General features: G+C 45.0%; 1 protein-coding gene across 9 annotated transcripts in view; it reads right to left on the reverse strand.

Moving 5' to 3' along the window:
* baiap2b (BAR/IMD domain containing adaptor protein 2b) overlaps nt 1-17,540 on the reverse strand; it is a 109,058-nt gene extending 91,518 nt beyond the window's left edge. For 4 of the 9 annotated variants that reach the window (XM_078163128.1, XM_078163127.1, XM_078163126.1 and 1 more), the window contains exons 1-2: nt 17,435-17,538; nt 14,060-14,405 (exon numbers count right to left, since the gene is read on the reverse strand). In XM_078163128.1, coding sequence (XP_078019254.1) covers nt 14,060-14,134 — 75 coding nt within the window. In that variant the 5' untranslated portion in view covers nt 14,135-14,405; nt 17,435-17,538. Of the gene's footprint in view, nt 1-14,059; nt 14,406-17,434 lie in introns of all 9 variants that reach the window. The other 5 variants (XM_078163130.1, XM_078163129.1, XM_078163124.1 and 2 more) reach the window with 3 other exon arrangements.
* Between the last annotated feature and the right edge of the window lie 909 nt (nt 17,541-18,449).

Consider the following 18,449-nt stretch of genomic DNA (forward strand, 5'->3'; position numbering starts at 1 on the left):
GTTCAGTTTAGGCACAAAAAAAACACTTAGTTATGGTTGAAAATTATTAACCCTTTGAGCTCTGCCATGGAAACATGTGCATATGTTGGCATTTTTGCTTGATGTCATTTCCTGGAGTATCTTCAAACGCGTCATATCCCTACAGTCTGTACAGCCTGAGCTAAAAGGTTATGTAAGTCATAAACCATAGTAACCAATTAGAATATTGAAATTGTGACATTAATTCAAAAAATACAACAGACATTAATCGACCTGCTTCTCTGGCGCCACCGCACATCATATGAACATAATATCATGATGTCTCAGCTTCCTGCTGCCAAAACTGAACGCTCTAACTATTATAGTTTTTATTTTAGACTGATTTGAATCAAGATCATGTAAACGACGACCTCCTGCAGGCGGACTGTTTTCAGAGGGTTAAAGGTCGGCCCCTGGTGGGACATTCTCCTGACGACACCTGTACAGTCTGATGTAAGGTAACACGTCCATGCGTAGCTGTGTTGTGCATTAACATCAGAACATGGAGAATGTTCCTGCTGATGTGGAAGAGGCCATCAGAGACCCCAGTGCGCGGCGTGCTGTATGTGCAGCTGATAAGCTGATGTAGAGACATTATGTCCATTAGTGTTCTGCTGCTGTCCCTCATTATTCTGTGTCCCAGGAAATGGACATTATTTGCCTCCGCTCAGTCAGTGTGACAATCAGCACGCTAAAGCCGCACTGCTTCAGCGCCCGCAGGAGATGAAAATTCACCGCCTATCTGTGTGTGTGAGAGTGAACTCAGCCAATTTCCCTTTCAGATGAGCTCTTATCTGCACGCAGGCGAGCAGAGGCAGCGGCAGAGTCAGCGCCCCCTGTTCCACAGCTTCACAAGGAGACAGGAGGGAGGGGGCACTTCCGCCGCCATATATGGACGTGCTGGAATTCCCCCCCGTGACAGGGCAACCCATCTTTATTCAGCGCACGTCCGGCTCATACCAGAGGAAAGCTGACGGGGTGGTGGGTGAGGCGAGAGCGAGGAGGTGATGGGGAGGGAGTGAGGGAGTGACGCACCTGATTGGATCTACGTTTTTCATCTGCGCACGTGAAGCAGCAAGTGTTCATTCACAAATATCAGCGGCCAGGTCAGGACTTGAGAACACAGTGTTCGAAGGTGTGTCTGCATGTGTGGTGCAGGAGGTGCTGCAGAGCGTGCAGGAGAGTGTGTGTGTGTGTGTGTGTGTGTGTGTGTGTGTGTGTCCACTGTGAGATTAGAAAGGATGCATCCCAGTGTAGCAGTGAGATAAAGGAGCATTTCATCTTTAAATCCCCTGAGCACACCTCATCACCCCTCCTCCTCTTCAAACCTCAGATTACAGATTAAACGGAGCTACATCTTCACACACACACACACACACACACACACACACATAAACACACTGCAGCAGGAAACTCCAGCATTCTCTCAGTTTCGCCTTTTCCCCTTAATTTCAGTCTAATTAGTCGGAGAGCAGCAGAGCCACACTCGTCTCCGCTTCCATTTATTCTGTTCCGTCCTCTGTCTCTCTTCGGAGATCCGTCCCAGTAAGTTTCCTTTCATCCTCTTCCAACCTCCTGCGCCCTGACAGCCTCCACCTCTCCCCCCCGCTCTCCCTGCAGCTCCAGTTAGATAACTTACAGATGTGCTAAAGGCCGCTGACGCCCTGCACACACTCGCAGCAGATGCCAACAGTTATGTTGTGTGACAGCTCAGAGAGCTGCGTGTAACGGAGCAGGTGGTGGAATCGTACACTGAGCTGACGTCTCCTGGACGCTGATTCTGGGACAAATATTCATTTCACATTCATATGCTGGTATCATACGTTTCTGCTCAAGTGCATGTTACATTTGTCCCCCTCTCTATACCCCTTCACACTGAGACTGACCTATCCAATAAAGGTAAACTGGTATTTTAATCCGAATCACGATGTCTTCCTCACAATAACCAAGTATTTTTTTATGTCTAAACCCAACGACATTTTAACCACAGCGCTGTTGAAAGTAGGGTTGCAGCAAAATACCGATTTTAAGGTAGTACCGTGATATAAACGCTGACAGTTATCATACCGTGTATATTTGCTTAGCTACGATATTGAAATAAAAAAAACTGGACGTTGAATCTCTCCTTTATTTGAGTTATTAGAAGAAACTTTCTGCAAAAACTTCCATTACAAAATGTTACATGACGGTTTGTCTGCGTGGTATTTATCCCTCCTCTCCTGTGACTGAACTGTTTAAGTAACAGTGACAAGCGTGGCATTTGTACACAGAGTTGAACACCACAGCCTCAGAAAAAAAACTCTTTGACGGACACGGCCCCTGAATTTAAAGATTGTTATTTACTGGAGGCAAAACGTTTTTGTTTTCTGCAGCAGAAGGACAAAGATTTGTGTCTTTTGCGCCATCATGTTTTCTGTGTGCGATGATGTCATTGCGTTATGTTACAAGTGGTCCAAAGGATGGCGAAAACGTGTGGTGACACTACGGTATTGTCCCGTCATGGCTGCAGGAGATATGAATATAAAAACAACCCAATGAAATCCATTGAGAAATACATACTGCTTTTTATCCAGAAAAACTTTGCACTTGTTGACAGTCACATCCTGCTCTCTCCAAAATGGCGGCATCGTTGATGCATCACAGCGGGCTGATGCAGTCAACACAGCATCTACATATATAAGACCAAAAACACTTCATGCAGGTTAAAGTACACGCCTCGAACGCTGCAAATCATTTGACCTGTCTGCACAGTTCCCCTCTTACTTAACTTCACCATACACCCCACGACCCTGTCACACAACGTCACCGTGACGCTCGCCAACACTGATGCTGCCCAAAGATCTGAAACACGGCACAGAGCTAACGACGCCTGGAGCCCGAGGAGGCAGAATATTCTGCAGGGACACAAAGAAAGTGATGGAGCGCCGAGCAGAGACAATAGAGGTGACTAATCAGAGAGGAAAAATCACACTGCAGAAATCCTGCCTAAGCCGAGCTCTGGATTCAACATGTCTCCTGCCTCACGCGCAGAGAGACGAGAGGCTGGATTCACCTCAGATGACCTCAAACATGAACAAAAGGAAAATGCAGCAGAGCAGCTCGATCTGTGTGCACGACACCGAGGCGTCTTTTCATCGTGTGAAACAAGAAAATACACTGATGCAGCGTTGTGCCAAAAAACCTCCTCCCCTCCTCAGACCCTCCACTGCTGCACTGTATCTGCCCCCCAACAGACGCCTGCCTCTCACTTGCAGCGCTCCGCCTGTAACCACATCCGTCTGCACACACAACCAACACAACCTCACAGTCCAGTCACACACTGGCAGAACACTGTGGTCATGGCACCAACAGAGTATAATATAAATCAGCTGTGAGACTGTAACTCTGTTTCTGTCCACATGCTTCGAACTGAAACGACTCCAGAGGGGAGAAACCTGAGCAGATTGTACGAGTGTGAGTGTGAGTGTGGGGATAAAGTGTTCGGCAGCATTACTCACAGCCTCCACACATTGGACTCAAATCCCTCCCCGGAGAACAAATAGTTTTGGCTTCACTCGAGCGCAGCCACAGCTCTGTGTCTTGTGGAGGTTGCATTTGAAAATATGACAATATTTATGGAGGGACCGGACGTGTCTCGGGTCACATGAGGACACTCCCCGGTGACAGTTAGCTGCACTGATGCTAACACAGCGTTCCTGTCGTCTCAGGACGAGCGGGACGTCGTCTGTCTTTTATAATCAACAGCTTCTGTTTTACAACAATAAGGGAAAGTGAGTAAGATCGTTTCTCTCATTAAATCAACGTCCAATCACAACACAGAATCAATACCACCCAGTACCAGTACCACACACACACTGGCTTTTGGTAATAGTATTAACAACTGTGTGAGGTACATGGGACGGGTTGCACCTGCACCGAGCTAATGGACGCCCCACCGCTACACGCGCTTTAACCACTTCTCACTTGTCTTCTCCATCCTCTCTTTCCAACCTGGAGAATAAGACACGCCCACTGAAGTCGTCACGGTTCGAACTGCAGGTCGAGGACAGCCTGATATTCTTTGGTTCCAGCTGAGAACCAACTCTTTGGGCTCTGAACTGATTTATTTTCAGTCAAATGCTCTGAAGGGTTCAGAATAAGGTGCAGGAACCTGAACAGAACTGGATCCATGTTGGTGTAAAAGAGATATCATTGACATGAAGCATTCAAGATGTCCTCACTGTCCTAAAGTGTTCTCATTCAATTCATCTATAAAGTCCAATATCACAGAGGGCTTTACAGCGACATCCCTCTGTCCTCAGACTCTCTGTCCCTGGACCCTCACAGCTGATCAGGAAAAACACCTTTAAAAACAATGTCAGGAGCCGCTTTTCAACCGTGGGAACTTTTCTCATTTACCCGGGATTTTGAAAAGCCTCAGTGCTTTTCCACTGAAATTACTCGGGTAAGAAAACTTTCCCTCGACCCTAAACTTTCCCTGAAAAAAGTAGGGGTAGGCTTTTCAGATTACCCGGAATTCTTGAGGGGCGGGGCTTTGTGCTGAAGAACGCCGATTGGTGGAACACACACTTGCAGCATTCCACACTTCCTGGTACAGGCAGCTGCTGCAAACTATATTTCATTTCTACAAGTTTCACTTTGCTTGTGTTTTGATTTAGAATGGGTACCAACACTAAATTAGCCCCAGAGCTAAATTATCAAAGACCGTAGTATTGATCAGCGCTAACGGTATCAGTTCTTTTGTGCCGGGGCTGAACACACACGCCTACACGACACCGTAACCAGTAAGCAACCAAGCGGCCGCAGTGGAAACGAAGCGAAGGTAACTCAAAAATGACTCGAGGTGACGGCAGCTACACTGGTTACTGTGAGTGACATTAAACCTTAGCGAGTAAGAAGCCAATACTTTATCAATACATGTGTTCAGCAAGTATGAACATGTAGACATGTAGACAGGGATATTCAATAGGCTCCGCCCCCAGTCTCTCATCCACCGTCACTAACATTATGTCTGACACAAGGACAGCACGCTAGTTCAGCTGATAGTGAATTGTTCCTAATAAGCTCAAATGACAGCTGTCTGTATGGAGACTGACTTAGTTTGACACTTACCTTAAAATACTTTTAAACTGCTGGCTGAGACAAACAGCCCCGACTCTCTACACCAGCGTGTGACCAGCCAATAAGCTGGCGGAGCCAAATACAGGACACACGCCGAATCATCTACGCCATCAGCCTGATTTGAATAAAGTTTCCAGAATGTTGAGGAGAGCTGGAAACACAAACCACACAGATTACCAGGAACTGTTTTACCCAGGTAAAGAAACTCCTGGACGTAAAAGTTCCTGGAAATGTTGGTGGAAAAGGGGCTAAGGTCTAAAGCTCAGACTGGTTCTCTCACACACACACACACACACACACACACACACACAGCATACATTTTCACCAAAACAGACAGTTTGGCATCAGACTCAAGGACACCTGTCACCATCAGGCCTTGAAACGCCTCGAGATCGTCCGTGAGGCGCTGAAGGACGTGACAAGTGGACGGACAAACACACACTCACACACACACACCCACTACAAAGACAGCAGGCAAATCAATCAGTGGAGCAGCTGATCTGTCTCCAATAATCCACTCCTACCATCAAACACCGTGTGAAGGCGACCCCGCCCTGACACTCGAGCTTCATTCAACAAACGGCGCCTGCAGCACTGTTGGGATTACATCACTCGGCTGAATACACTCCTGAACAAACACACAGATGGTGCTTGTTCAGCAACCACAACAACCTGAGGACACACAGTTTACCCACACTGACTGAAACTTCAACCACCCAGATCCAGAGGGACATTTTCTTCACACTTCAATCCCACCGCCGACAGTGACTCGCTCTGTATTTGCATTTTCTGACGGGGCATTTCGTTAGCGAGCCAGATGCAGCGGCAGCCACTCATCAGCACAGTATGGAGCTGACAAACAGGCCCAACACACACAGTCGTGAGACACTGCCCACACACAAACACACACACATGCATCGGCCAGTGTGAGTCATCCAAACATTACATTCAGCAGCAGAGCGACGGGGTTAAGGCTTCAGTCCTCACTGTTGATTCTCAGTTATTATTCTGCCTCCAATGATGATCATAGAAACACAAAGAACCAACAGCACACAGAGCTGCTGGGAAATAACATCACCGTGATCCAGGGAAGAGTCACAGCGCTCACTTCGTACAGACTGATCCACCTGGCAGTGGTTTAATCCCTCACTACTGTTCAGCCCAGTATACAGGCTGCTTCCTGTGGGGACTCTGCCCTGAACCCAAAACATGATCTTTTCCTCACCATAACCAAACGGTCTTTGTGCCTGAACCTAACCACACGCTGACCCATGGATGGAGTACTGAACAGGCCTACTGGGCACAGGCCCAGGGCTGTGCCCCCTGGGCTTACATTTACACATGCAGACCAGAAAGAGACGGCAAGGAACTGCAAAGACACACAAAGTAAGTACAAGCACATGTGAAATGACCACAAAGAGACACAAAACAACCACAAGGAGACACACATTAACTTCAAGGAGACACAAATCAACTACAAGGAGACACAAATAACCACAAGGAGACACATTAACTTCAAAGAGACACAAAACAACCACAAGGAGACACAAATCAACCACAAAGAGATACAAAACAACCACAAAGAGACACAAAACAACCACAAGGAGACACACATTAACTTCAAGGAGACACAAATCAACTACAAGGAGACACAAATAACCACAAGGAGACACATTAACTTCAAAGAGACAAAACAACCACAAGGAGACACAAATCAACCACAAAGAGACACAAAACAACTACAAAGAGACACAAAACAACCACAAGGAGACACACATTAACTTCAAGGAGACACAAATCAACTACAAGGAGACACAAATCAACCACAAGGAGACACATTAACTTCAAAGAGACACAAAACAACCACAAGGAGACACAGATCAACTACAAGGAGACACAACACAACCACATGAAGACACAAAACAACCACAAAGAGACACAAAACAACCACAAGGAGACATACATTAACTTCAAGGAGACACAAAACAACTTCAAGGAGACACAAAACAACAACAAAGAGACACAAATAACCACAAGGAGACACAAATCAACCTCAAAGAAACACAAAACAACTACAAGGAGACACAAAACAACCACAAGGAGACACAAATCAACCTCAAAGAAACACAAAACAACTACAAGGAGACACAAAACGACACCAAAGAGACACAAATAACCACAAGGAGACACAAAACAACTTCAAGGAGACACAGATCAACTACAAGGAGACACAAATCAACCTCAAAGAAACACAAAACAACTACAAGGAGACACAAAACGACAACAAAGAGACACAAATAACCACAAGGAGACACAAAACAACTTCAAGGAGACACAGATCAACTACAAGGAGACACAAAACAACCACAAGGAGACACAAATCAACCTCAAAGAAACACAAAACAACTACAAGGAGACACAAAACGACACCAAAGAGACACAAATAATCACAAGGAGACACAAAACAACTTCAAGGAGACACAGATCAACTACAAGGAGACACAAATCAACCTCAAAGAAACACAAAACAACTACAAGGAGACACAAAACGACAACAAAGAGACACAAATAACCACAAGGAGACACAAAATGACAACAAAGAGACACAAATAACCACAAGGAGACACAAAACAACTTCAAGGAGACACAGATCAACTACAAGGAGACACAAAACAACCACAAGGAGACACAAATCAACCTCAAAGAAACACAAAACAACTACAAGGAGACACAAAACGACACCAAAGAGACACAAATAACCACAAGGAGACACAAAACAACTTCAAGGAGACACAGATCAACTACAAGAAGACACAAAACGACAACAAAGAGACACAAATAACCACAAGGAGACACAAAACAACTTCAAGGAGACACAGATCAACTACAAGGAGACACAAAACAACCACAAGGAGACACAAATCAACCTCAAAGAAACACAAAACAACTACAAGGAGACACAAAACGACACCAAAGAGACACAAATAACCACAAGGAGACACAAAACAACTTCAAGGAGACACAGATCAACTACAAGGAGACATCAAACAACCACAAGGAGACACAAATCAACCTCAAAGAAACACAAAACAACTACAAGGAGACACAAAACAACCACAAGGAGACACAAATCAACCTCAAAGAAACACAAAACAACTACAAGGAGACACAAAACGACAACAAAGAGACACAAATAACCACAAGGAGACACAAAACAACTTCAAGGAGACACAGATCAACTACAAGGAGACACAAATCAACCTCAAAGAAACACAAAACAACTACAAGGAGACACAAAACGACAACAAAGAGACACAAATAACCACAAGGAGACACAAAACGACAACAAAGAGACACAAATAACCACAAGGAGACACAAAACAACTTCAAGGAGATACAGATCAACTACAAGGAGACACAAAACAACCACAAGGAGACACAAATCAACCTCAAAGAAACACAAAACAACTACAAGGAGACACAAAACGACACCAAAGAGACACAAATAACCACAAGGAGACACAAAACAACTTCAAGGCGACACAGATCAACCACAAGGAGACACAAAACAACCACAAGGAGACACAAATCAACCTCAAAGAAACACAAAACAACTACAAGGAGACACAACACAACCACAAGGAGACACAGATCAACTACAAGGAGACACAAAGACACAACATGACTACAAGGAGACACAAATCAGCTACAAAGAGACACAAATCAACTACAAGGAGACACAAAGACACAACATGACTACAAGGAGACACAAATCAGCTACAAAGAGACACAAATCAATCACAAGGAGACACAAATCGACTACAGAGACGCAAAGACACAAATCTGCCTCGAGGAGACACAGACTAACACAGAGTCTGTGTGTCTTCTCGGATGTAGGAGACATGACATAAAGTTAAAACTCCTCTGACTCATAAAAACCTACAAACATATCTGATGCTTCTCAGAAACATGTAACGCCAACATTTATTCTGGCGACTGCGTTTTGGCTCCCACTTCCAGTGACAGTCTGCAGAGCTCCACACACACACTGGGTCCAATCGTAGCACAGATGACGCTGACTCACATGCACTTTAGCACCACTCATCCTTGTTAGAAATAAAGACCCTGATATTTCCCGACAGGATTTAGGTCTCAGTGTGTGCCTGTGTGTGTGTGTGTGTGTGTGTGTGTGTGTGTGTGTGTGTGTCCAGTATCAGTCTGTCCATCTCTGTGTGTGTTTGATCAACAGTTAATGCTGATTAGTCAGAGCGGTGTTGGCGCTCAGAGAACGTTCAGCAGAACACTTGATTGTGATATTATGGTCTGTAATTGATGTTCCTGATCTGATCCCCGTCTGAATGCTGCAGGATTTAATCGCTGACATTTGCCGCCTCTACCTTCTCTCCTCCGCCGAGAACAGACCTGAGCGTTATCTAATGGGAGCTGGCACCTCTGGGCCTCTTCATCTTCCGCGCCTTTAATGAATTAATAAAGACCTGTTAGTTTCTCTAAACACGGCTGCACACGACGCTCAGAAACGCCCCGGGGAACCCACCACTGCAGCAGCAACCCACCGGCTCACCAGCCAGCTTCGGTCTCCTCCAATCAGCCCCCAGCAGCGGCTCTCTGCTGCTCCTCACTCCTGCTGACTCTGTAATGATGCAGCCTGCTGATGACAGGAAGAAACCCACTGCTGCATTTCTGCAGGATGGCGTTTTCAGCCTCGACCCCGCTCACATACAACTGCTGCTCCTGGTTTTTATTCGTTAATCAGTCCTTTATTTTTCCAGCTAATTGTTTCTCCTATAAAATGAGGTCAGAGGTCACATCTCCACCTCCGTCTGTGATGATACACACCGGAGGAGAGCACAACCTGGATGTGCTTTTGTTTCTTGATAAATGACTTCATCAATAATTAAATTATCTTCACCTTCAGCCAATCAGCTGATCAGTAAAACCTCCTCCTTACACACAGCAGCACACATTCACATTAATGCTCTTCATCTTCCTCCTCCTCCTCTTTTCTGCAGCTCCGTCTACTAATGATCCACAGAAACCTCACACAGGTCACAACATCAGGCACCTTCTCCTCTTCCTCCTCCTCGTGCTCCATCGATCTCTCATTAGAGCCTCACAGAAACACTGAGTGTGTGTGTGTGTGTGTGTGTGTGTGTGTGTGTGTTCATGCAGCTCAAAGTCGCCCACAGTCTCAATCGACTCCTCAGTCGCCTAAAGTCTCATGTCAAGTTTCCCCATCCTGCAGCCGTGAACTCCTGCTGACCCGACCTCCTCAAATGCACCTTTGGCTCAGAAAGCACCCTCCTCCTCCTCCTCCTCCTCTTCCTCCTCCTCCTCCTCCTGCACCCACCAGCTCCTCCCCTGTACCAAGACGCTTTCAGTCTCTCTGCGAGTGCTCTCGTGGAGGCGGGTAGAACTCACATAAAGGAAAACCCTTGTCGTGCTTCCACTGCTGAAACATAGCTCACCTGGAGCGAAGCCCTGAAATGCAACACCTCCTCCACCACCTCCTCCTCCTCCCTCGCCTGCCTCTGCTGAAGAGGAGCTTTGTTGTAGGAATCAGAACAGAGGCACTGAGCGTTTGTCACCTTTTGACTCTCAAGTTTCAGCGAGCGCACGGTGGTCCGATCAGCTGACGTCCAAATTTCCCTAAACTACCTGCGTCTGACACCAACATGGAGCGGTTCTGTTCCACTACTGTTCCAACACGTTCTCATCCCAACTCATCAAACACCGCTGCTCTGTCAGCGGACCTAAACCTCAAAATACGACCCGCTGGGTAAACTCAGTGTTTGCACAGTTTTGAGGTTGATTTCCTGAAGTTCAGGCAACAAAAGCACAAAGTCAGGTTTAGGAAAAAACATCCTGCTTTGGCTTAAAATAAATACGCTTGTTACCGACATCATGTGACGTACATCACTAGCGTAGCATGCTACACATGTTAGCACTGTGCTTCGTTATATAAGTGACTCCATTTGACTTTTGGTTTCACGCAGGAACAAGCAGCGAGCTCCCGGGTGAAAGTCCAGAGTTTGTTTGACCAGACTCCCACGACAGACAACCATTCACACTCACATTCACACCTACGGACAATTTAGAGTCACCAATTAACCTGCATGTCTTTGGACTGTGGGAGGAAGCTGGAGCACCTGGAGGAAACCCACGCTGACACAGGGAGAACATGTGATATGATACTAATGATACTTGGCGTCTGTTTATCAATAAATATTGCCACACAAAATATCAATTTTTTTCCCCAACGATATCACTGACAAAGCGACTGTATTTGATGACCTGCGAGTAAAAACAGACGCATTGTTCCACCAAAAATAAACTGGTTCCAAAAACAGCAGGTTTTTATTAACCTCAGTGGGCGTGTCTTATTCTACAGTTTGGAAAAAGACAACGAAAAAGACAAAAACAGAGACTGAACGAGAAGTATACTTGCTGCAGACAACGCATACGCATCATGGCTGCCATGTGTATTTTGCGGTCGTTAGGTGCATAGGCTGCTCACTTTGACGCGAGGTAACATGACGTGTGCGCGAGATGCAATATTGACATGAACACTAGAGGCGCTCATGCAAAGTAGATCCTCTAGAGACCGTGAATGTGAGGTCGGGCCGCACATACCATCTCCAATGGCGGCGGAGACGACGCCTTTTCCTCTGCTGAGATCTTAAAAGATATAAAATTATAATCTCCTCTTCATCCAGAGTGTCCATGTTTGTGTTAGCATCTGGAAATACAGTGTCACCGCTTTTCGCGACCTCCGAGTGCTGTGGTCTGCCCCTAGTGGAGACCACCAGTATCAGGCCTTTTGGCTGCGTCGACGAACGACTGATTGACAGATGGTTCAGGCTTGTCTTAGGATAAAAACAAAAATCTGTAGGAACAGAAGCAGAGCTGCAATGCTACGAGATTTTCACAGTGCGATAACTGTCTGAGAAAATATCAGTATTTATATTATTATCAGTCAGTAAACAGAAGAAACGTATTACTGGTCGAACAAATATTTCATTACTAAAACTGAAACCTGAAACAGTTTGTAAATGGAAGTTTGTGTCAAAAGTCTTAGAAAATAACTCAAATAACGGAGAGATTTTTCCATATCGTAGATAACAGATCACAGTTTACCTTGAAACCAGAATATCACTGCAACACTCTGGAACAGCTCGCCGGTAATCACAAAAAAACGCAACTTTGCTAGGACGCCGTCCATCGATGACAAATCCTCCATTACAAAGGTTCTGGTGGAAACACAGGCGGGTTCAATAGATCAAGAATCTTAAACCTGTGGATCCTTAAAAAGCCAAAAAATCATTAAACTCATGAACAAAAAAAAACACTGAGGCCTTAAAATCCCTTATTTTACATCAGTCTTTCAAAGGTCTGAAAAATACTAAGGCTCCTACAGACAGGAGGCTCCTACAGACAGGAGGCTCCTACAGGCAGGAGGCTTTTACAGACAGGAGGCTCCTGCAGACAGGAGGCTTCTACAGACAGGAGGCTCCTACAGACAGGAGGCTTCTACAGACAGGAGGCTCCTACAGACAGGAGGCTCCTACAGACAGGAGGCTCCTACAGGCAGGAGGCTCCTACAGACAGGAGGCTCCTACAGACAGGAGGCTCCTACAGACAGGAGGCTCCTACAGACAGGAAGCTTCTACAGGCAGGAGGCTTCTACAGGCAGGAAGCTCCTACATCAGCACACAGCAGCTCCTGACCTGTAACACAGACTCTGTACCTGACCCTGCTCTCTGTCTCACAGGTGGAGCTCAGCTGCTTCACCTGAACTCTCAGAGCACCGTCAATCACACTGCCAATTAATCGATTACCGTCCAGTTAATCAGTCAATCAATCAATACATGCGACCTGTCCGTTATTATCTGACCTGACAGAGAGACTCTAGTCTGTAATAACTTGTGTCTGTTGACCTGTCAGACTCTTCAGAGACTCATTCAGACATTCATTCAAATTAAAAGTCCATCAGCTGACTGTGCGGACCGAGTCTGTCTGTGTGGACCGGGTCTGTCACTGAGGACCGGGTCTGTCTCAAAGGACCGAGTCTGTCACTGAGGACCGAGTCTGTCTGTGTGGACCGGGTCTGTCACTGAGGACCGGGTCTGTCACTGAGGACCGAGTCTGTCTGTGTGGACCGGGTCTGTCACTGAGGACCGGGTCTGTCTCAAAGGACCGAGTCTGTCTCAAAGGACCGAATCTGTCACTGAGGACCGAGTCTGTCTGTGTGGACCGGGTCTGTCACTGAGGACCGAGTCTGTCACTGAGGACCGGGTCTGTCTCAAAGGACCGAATCTGTCACTGAGGACCGGGTCTGTTTGTGTGGACCGGGTCTGTCTGTGTGGACCGGGTCTGTCTGTGTGGACCGGGTCTGTCTGTGTGGACAGGGTCTGTCATTGAGGACCGAGTCTGTCACTGAGGACCGAGTCTGTAACTGAGGACCGAGTCTGTCACTGAGGACCGGGTCTGTCTCAAAGGACCGAGTCTGTCACTGAGGACCGAGTCTGTCACTGAGGACCGAGTCTGTAACTGAGGACCGAGTCTGTCACTGAGGACCGGGTCTGTCTAAAAGGACCGAGTCTGTCACTGAGGACCGAGTCTGTCTCAAAGGACCGAGTCTGTAACTGAGGACCGGGTCTGTCTCCGAGCTCCCGAACCGAGCAGACTCGGTCTGATCCAGTGCTCCAGCATCTTACCGGAGAATAACGGGAGTCAAAGCGTCCCCGGTTCCTCCCGTTGGTCGTTTCTGTCTCATTAAATCACAGCAGCTCCGACAACAGACCGGAGACACCGGAGACCCGAGTCAAAGTTATCCGCTGTCGGTGTCCCCGGTGCAGCAGGTGTCCCTCCGGTAACACACCACTCACTCAGCCCGTCTTACCTTGTAGACATTCTCCGTTATACGGTGCACCTCGTCGGTCCGGGACATCCTTGTTGGAGCGTCAGTCACAACCATAGACTAAGATTTCCTCCGGTTGAGGCGGAGACGGTGGATCCGAGCAGCGGCGGGAGGACGTGTCTGTCTGCCGAGGACACTGAGACAAGCTCGTCCAGCCGTGGGATCCCGGCTTTTATAGGAAAGTCCTCCGCTGCGCCCACACCGGATCCCCACGCAGCCCGTCAGTCAGTCGGCGGCTCTCGGTTGGAGCGCAGAGGCGGACTCACCGTGAGAGGGGCGGTGCTGCGTTCAGGGGCGGTGGGAAATACAGAGCACGGCTCAACTGCGTCTGGTTAAAGGAGAGGACAGAGTCCGTGAGACATGCGAGAGGTTTCTTCTTTTTGTAGGTTATCGACTAAATATTTGGATAAACGGCAGATTGTCCAGCAGATAATCTGAATCTGTCAATCATCTACAGGTTGATATGTTAGTAATAAGTAGTTTAATGTTTCTTCACCAGAGCCAGGGGCGTTTCTAGGATTTAAAGACACCGGAGGCTGGACCTCCGGGGGGTCTGTGGGGATTTATTTTTTTATTTATGCATTTATTTTAGTTAAATTTATTGGTTAATTTTAATTTATTTATTTATTCATTTCTTTATGCATTTATTTTATTTTATATTAGTTGAGTTTATTAGTTAATTTTATTTATTTATTTATCTATTTATTTATTTATTTATGCATTTATTTTTTGTTTTATTTTATTTTAGTTCATTGTTTTATTCTATTTTATTTTATTTATTTATTTATTTATTCATTTCTTTATGCTTTTATTTTATTTATTTATGCATTTATTTTATTTTAGTTTAGTTTAGTTTAGTTTATTGGTTTATTTTATTTTATTTATTTATTTATTCATTTCTTTATGCATTTATTTTATTTTATATTAGTTGAGTTTATTGGTTAATTTTATTTATTTATTTATCTATCTATTTATTTATTTATTTATTTATGCATTTATTTTTTGTTTTATTTTATTTTAGTTCATTGTTTTATTCTATTTTATTTTATTTATTTATTTACTTATTTATTCATTTCTTTATGCTTTTATTTTATTTATTTATGCATTTATTTTAGTTTAGTTTAGTTTATTGGTTTATTTTATTTTATTTATTTATTTATCCATTTATTTATGTATTCATTTATTTATCTATTTATTCATTTATTTATGCATTTATTTTATATTAGTTTAGTTTATTGTTTTATTTTATTTATTTTTTCATTCATGTATTCATTTATTTATTTATTTGATGAATGAGCTTGATGTTTTGTTAGGCACTCTGGCACCTTATTTATCCTAAAACCTTTTTTATTTTATCTTTTTTACTTTTCGGATGAATTATGAATTGTTACGTTAAACATATTATCAGTGGATAGGGCTGCATCATATTGGATTTTTTGCTGATATCCACTGATATATAAGAACTCATTTGGTCAATAATGGATACCGATATATCCATATATTATGGAAAATGATGCAACTTTCTTCCCTGAATCCTCTGATTGAATAAACCTCTGTATCTGTGTGCTTGAACCTGGTTTATTTTTATTTATGTGTATGTGCATTTATGTGGGCCGACTCATGTAACACCCTGGTTTAAGGCCATGTATTTGTGGTGTTCTGTCATTGTCTGATTTATAAAGAACGTTTCCTTTGAGATTTGAAAAGCCCAGAGGACAATAATAACTCACAGCCTTCTGTTTTCTCAGGGTTTTTACTCTGTGGTGCTTAAATGAATTTATAAAACAGATGTAAAAACTTGTTTTTAAAGCCCTGATGAAGACCTGCAGTGTGCTCTCCATCAGCACCTGACACAATGTTCTGATCTACATTTGATTATACAGAGTAACCCAGTCATCTCTCTCTGTTTCTAAAAAATATATGATTCTGATATTTCATTTAAAGCCAATATCGGCTGATACCGATGACATGCCGCTATTTTATCATGCATCCCTCATGATGGTAAATGGCCTGCACTTGGGTAGCTCTTTTCTAGTCTTCTAGTCTACGAGTCACATTCACACGTTCACACACTGGAGGTTACAGTACAAGGTGCCACCTGCAGCTCAGTAACCAACAGCCATCACGAGCAATGTGGGGTTCAGTATCTGCCCAAAGATGCTTCCACAAGTCTCAGCTGAGCAATGCTTCTACATTTTCTGTTATAATACTACAGAGTATCATTTATAGCCCACGCCGCTGACATTTTTCTGTCTCACAGACGCTTTCTGTTTCATCTGACATGATATGAAGTATTTCATTCATGGTTCTGATGACGTTGTGTGTAATTAACACCCCGCCTTCACATGAATGCACTCGTGGCTGGATAGGAAAACCCAGAGTTGACTGAACTGATCGATAACTAGCTCTGTAGTACCGATTATCAGACGGCCGATGTGACAAGTTAGTCAGGCCTGGGGTCATTTATAAACACTGCGTACCCACAAAATAAGACCCGCGCAATAGCTGTGATGTATGAAAACAGACTTGATGGGAGAAACCTTGACCCAAGCTTACGAACATTTGGAGACAGGAAATTAGCGACGCAGATGATGAGGTGGAAGCCCGATTGTAGAAACCGTCTAATATTTTTTGGGCACTCGCCAAACGTACATTTTTAGTTTGGACCCTACGCACTGTTTTATAAATGAGACTCCAGATTACCAAAAGCTGTCCTGGGTAAGTTGAGCGGGCTTCAGAGTGCAGGCCTCAGGTAGATCTTACTCAGTAAACATGTCACATGTTTGGATCAGTAAAAAGTAACTAAAGCTGGAGCATTTTTGATGATGAATTTTTCATGCTCCAGTTTTAGGAATCTGCTCCTCTGTAGCGCAGTAACAAGTGCAATATTCCCCTCTCAGATGTAGAGGAGTAGAAGTATAGAAATACTCAAGTTAAGTTAAAGTACCTCAACAAAGTACTTAAGTACTCGAGTAAATATACTCAGTTACATTCCACCACTGCAGTTAACCCTAACTAACTCTGACCAAAACAAAGTGGGACTTTACAGAGAGTCCCTGAATGCAGCATAACATTTTAAATAAAGCCACGCCCCCTCTGCTGTGTCACACGCTGCCCACGCGCCGCCCCTGCTACAACCATTCAGAAGACCTGATGGAGCATCTCCACAGAGACACCTCAGCATCCAGCCAGTTATTCACAGGCTGATAATGATAATCTCATTTATTCACATGTATCTCCCCAAACATCAGCTCTGTGACGTCATCATGACGCTCCTACAGGCTGCACAGACCCTGAGAGCACCTGCCTGTAGGAGCTGACACCACTTGACAAACCTGTGCTCAGGTGTTTGTTTACCCAGCTGCTCCTGTTGGCTGCGTGGGCCCCGCTGCTGTGAGTGGGACGATGGAGCTCCGCACAGTGGGCCGGGGAATCCCACACATCTCAGCATGTCACGATCTGAAGGCCTGTCGACCAGAGAAGAAGAAGAAGACAACAGTGTGAAGGGACGGTCACGCCTCTCTGCTCAGCAGCTCAGAGATATTTTAGGAAAGCTGCTGGAGGAGGAAGTGGAGCTCAGTTTTGTTTTGGTTGTCACAGCTGATGACAGTCGGCCATGTTTGATCCTCAGCAGAGCAAACAGCAGCGTTCACACTGTCAGCGAGGACATCGATTTCTTCAGCCCCCTTAAATTAGTCTCCAGAGCTGACCGCAGGTTTCATCGTGTCTGCCGACCGCCAATCAGAATTAACCATAATGATTCTTAATTAATGACACAGAGCTGCAGATCTGAGCGTCACAGCTCCACTCAGGAGGATTTATATGGAATATAATCTGTCTGTATAATCAGCTGACAATCAGAATCCTTGTGTTCTCGTTACCTCAGGATGAGACGCTGATATCTACACAGGGAGCAGGTCCTCGTCTTTGGAGATCGCCATGTTGCACCGCCATGTTTCTACAGCAGCCCGGAACAGACAAACCAAACACTGACTCTAGATAGAGACATTCATATTTTCATCTCACCGCCGTGGTCAGCAGCATTGAAGAAAAACTGAGTTTTATGCCAGGAGGCGTTATGTTCTCGGGTCGTCTGTCTGCACGTACAGACGTCTGTCCGCCCCATCCTTGTGAACAAAATATCTCAAGAGACTCCTCAAACGAGTTTCATCAAATTTGGCACAAGGGTTGACTTGGACTCAACAAGGAACTGATTACATTTTGGTGGTCAAAGGTCAAGGTCACTGTGACCTTGCATCCATCTTATTTTTGTGGGAATCTCAAGAACATTTTAAGGCTGAATCCAAATGTCCAGACTTACCGCGCTCGCAGACTCGCAGACTTTGCTGGCGTGTTCCCAGGAAGTCTGGGA

Source organism: Epinephelus lanceolatus, chromosome 21 (assembly GCF_041903045.1).
Source record: "Epinephelus lanceolatus isolate andai-2023 chromosome 21, ASM4190304v1, whole genome shotgun sequence".
Taxonomy (NCBI): domain Eukaryota; kingdom Metazoa; phylum Chordata; class Actinopteri; order Perciformes; family Serranidae; genus Epinephelus; species Epinephelus lanceolatus.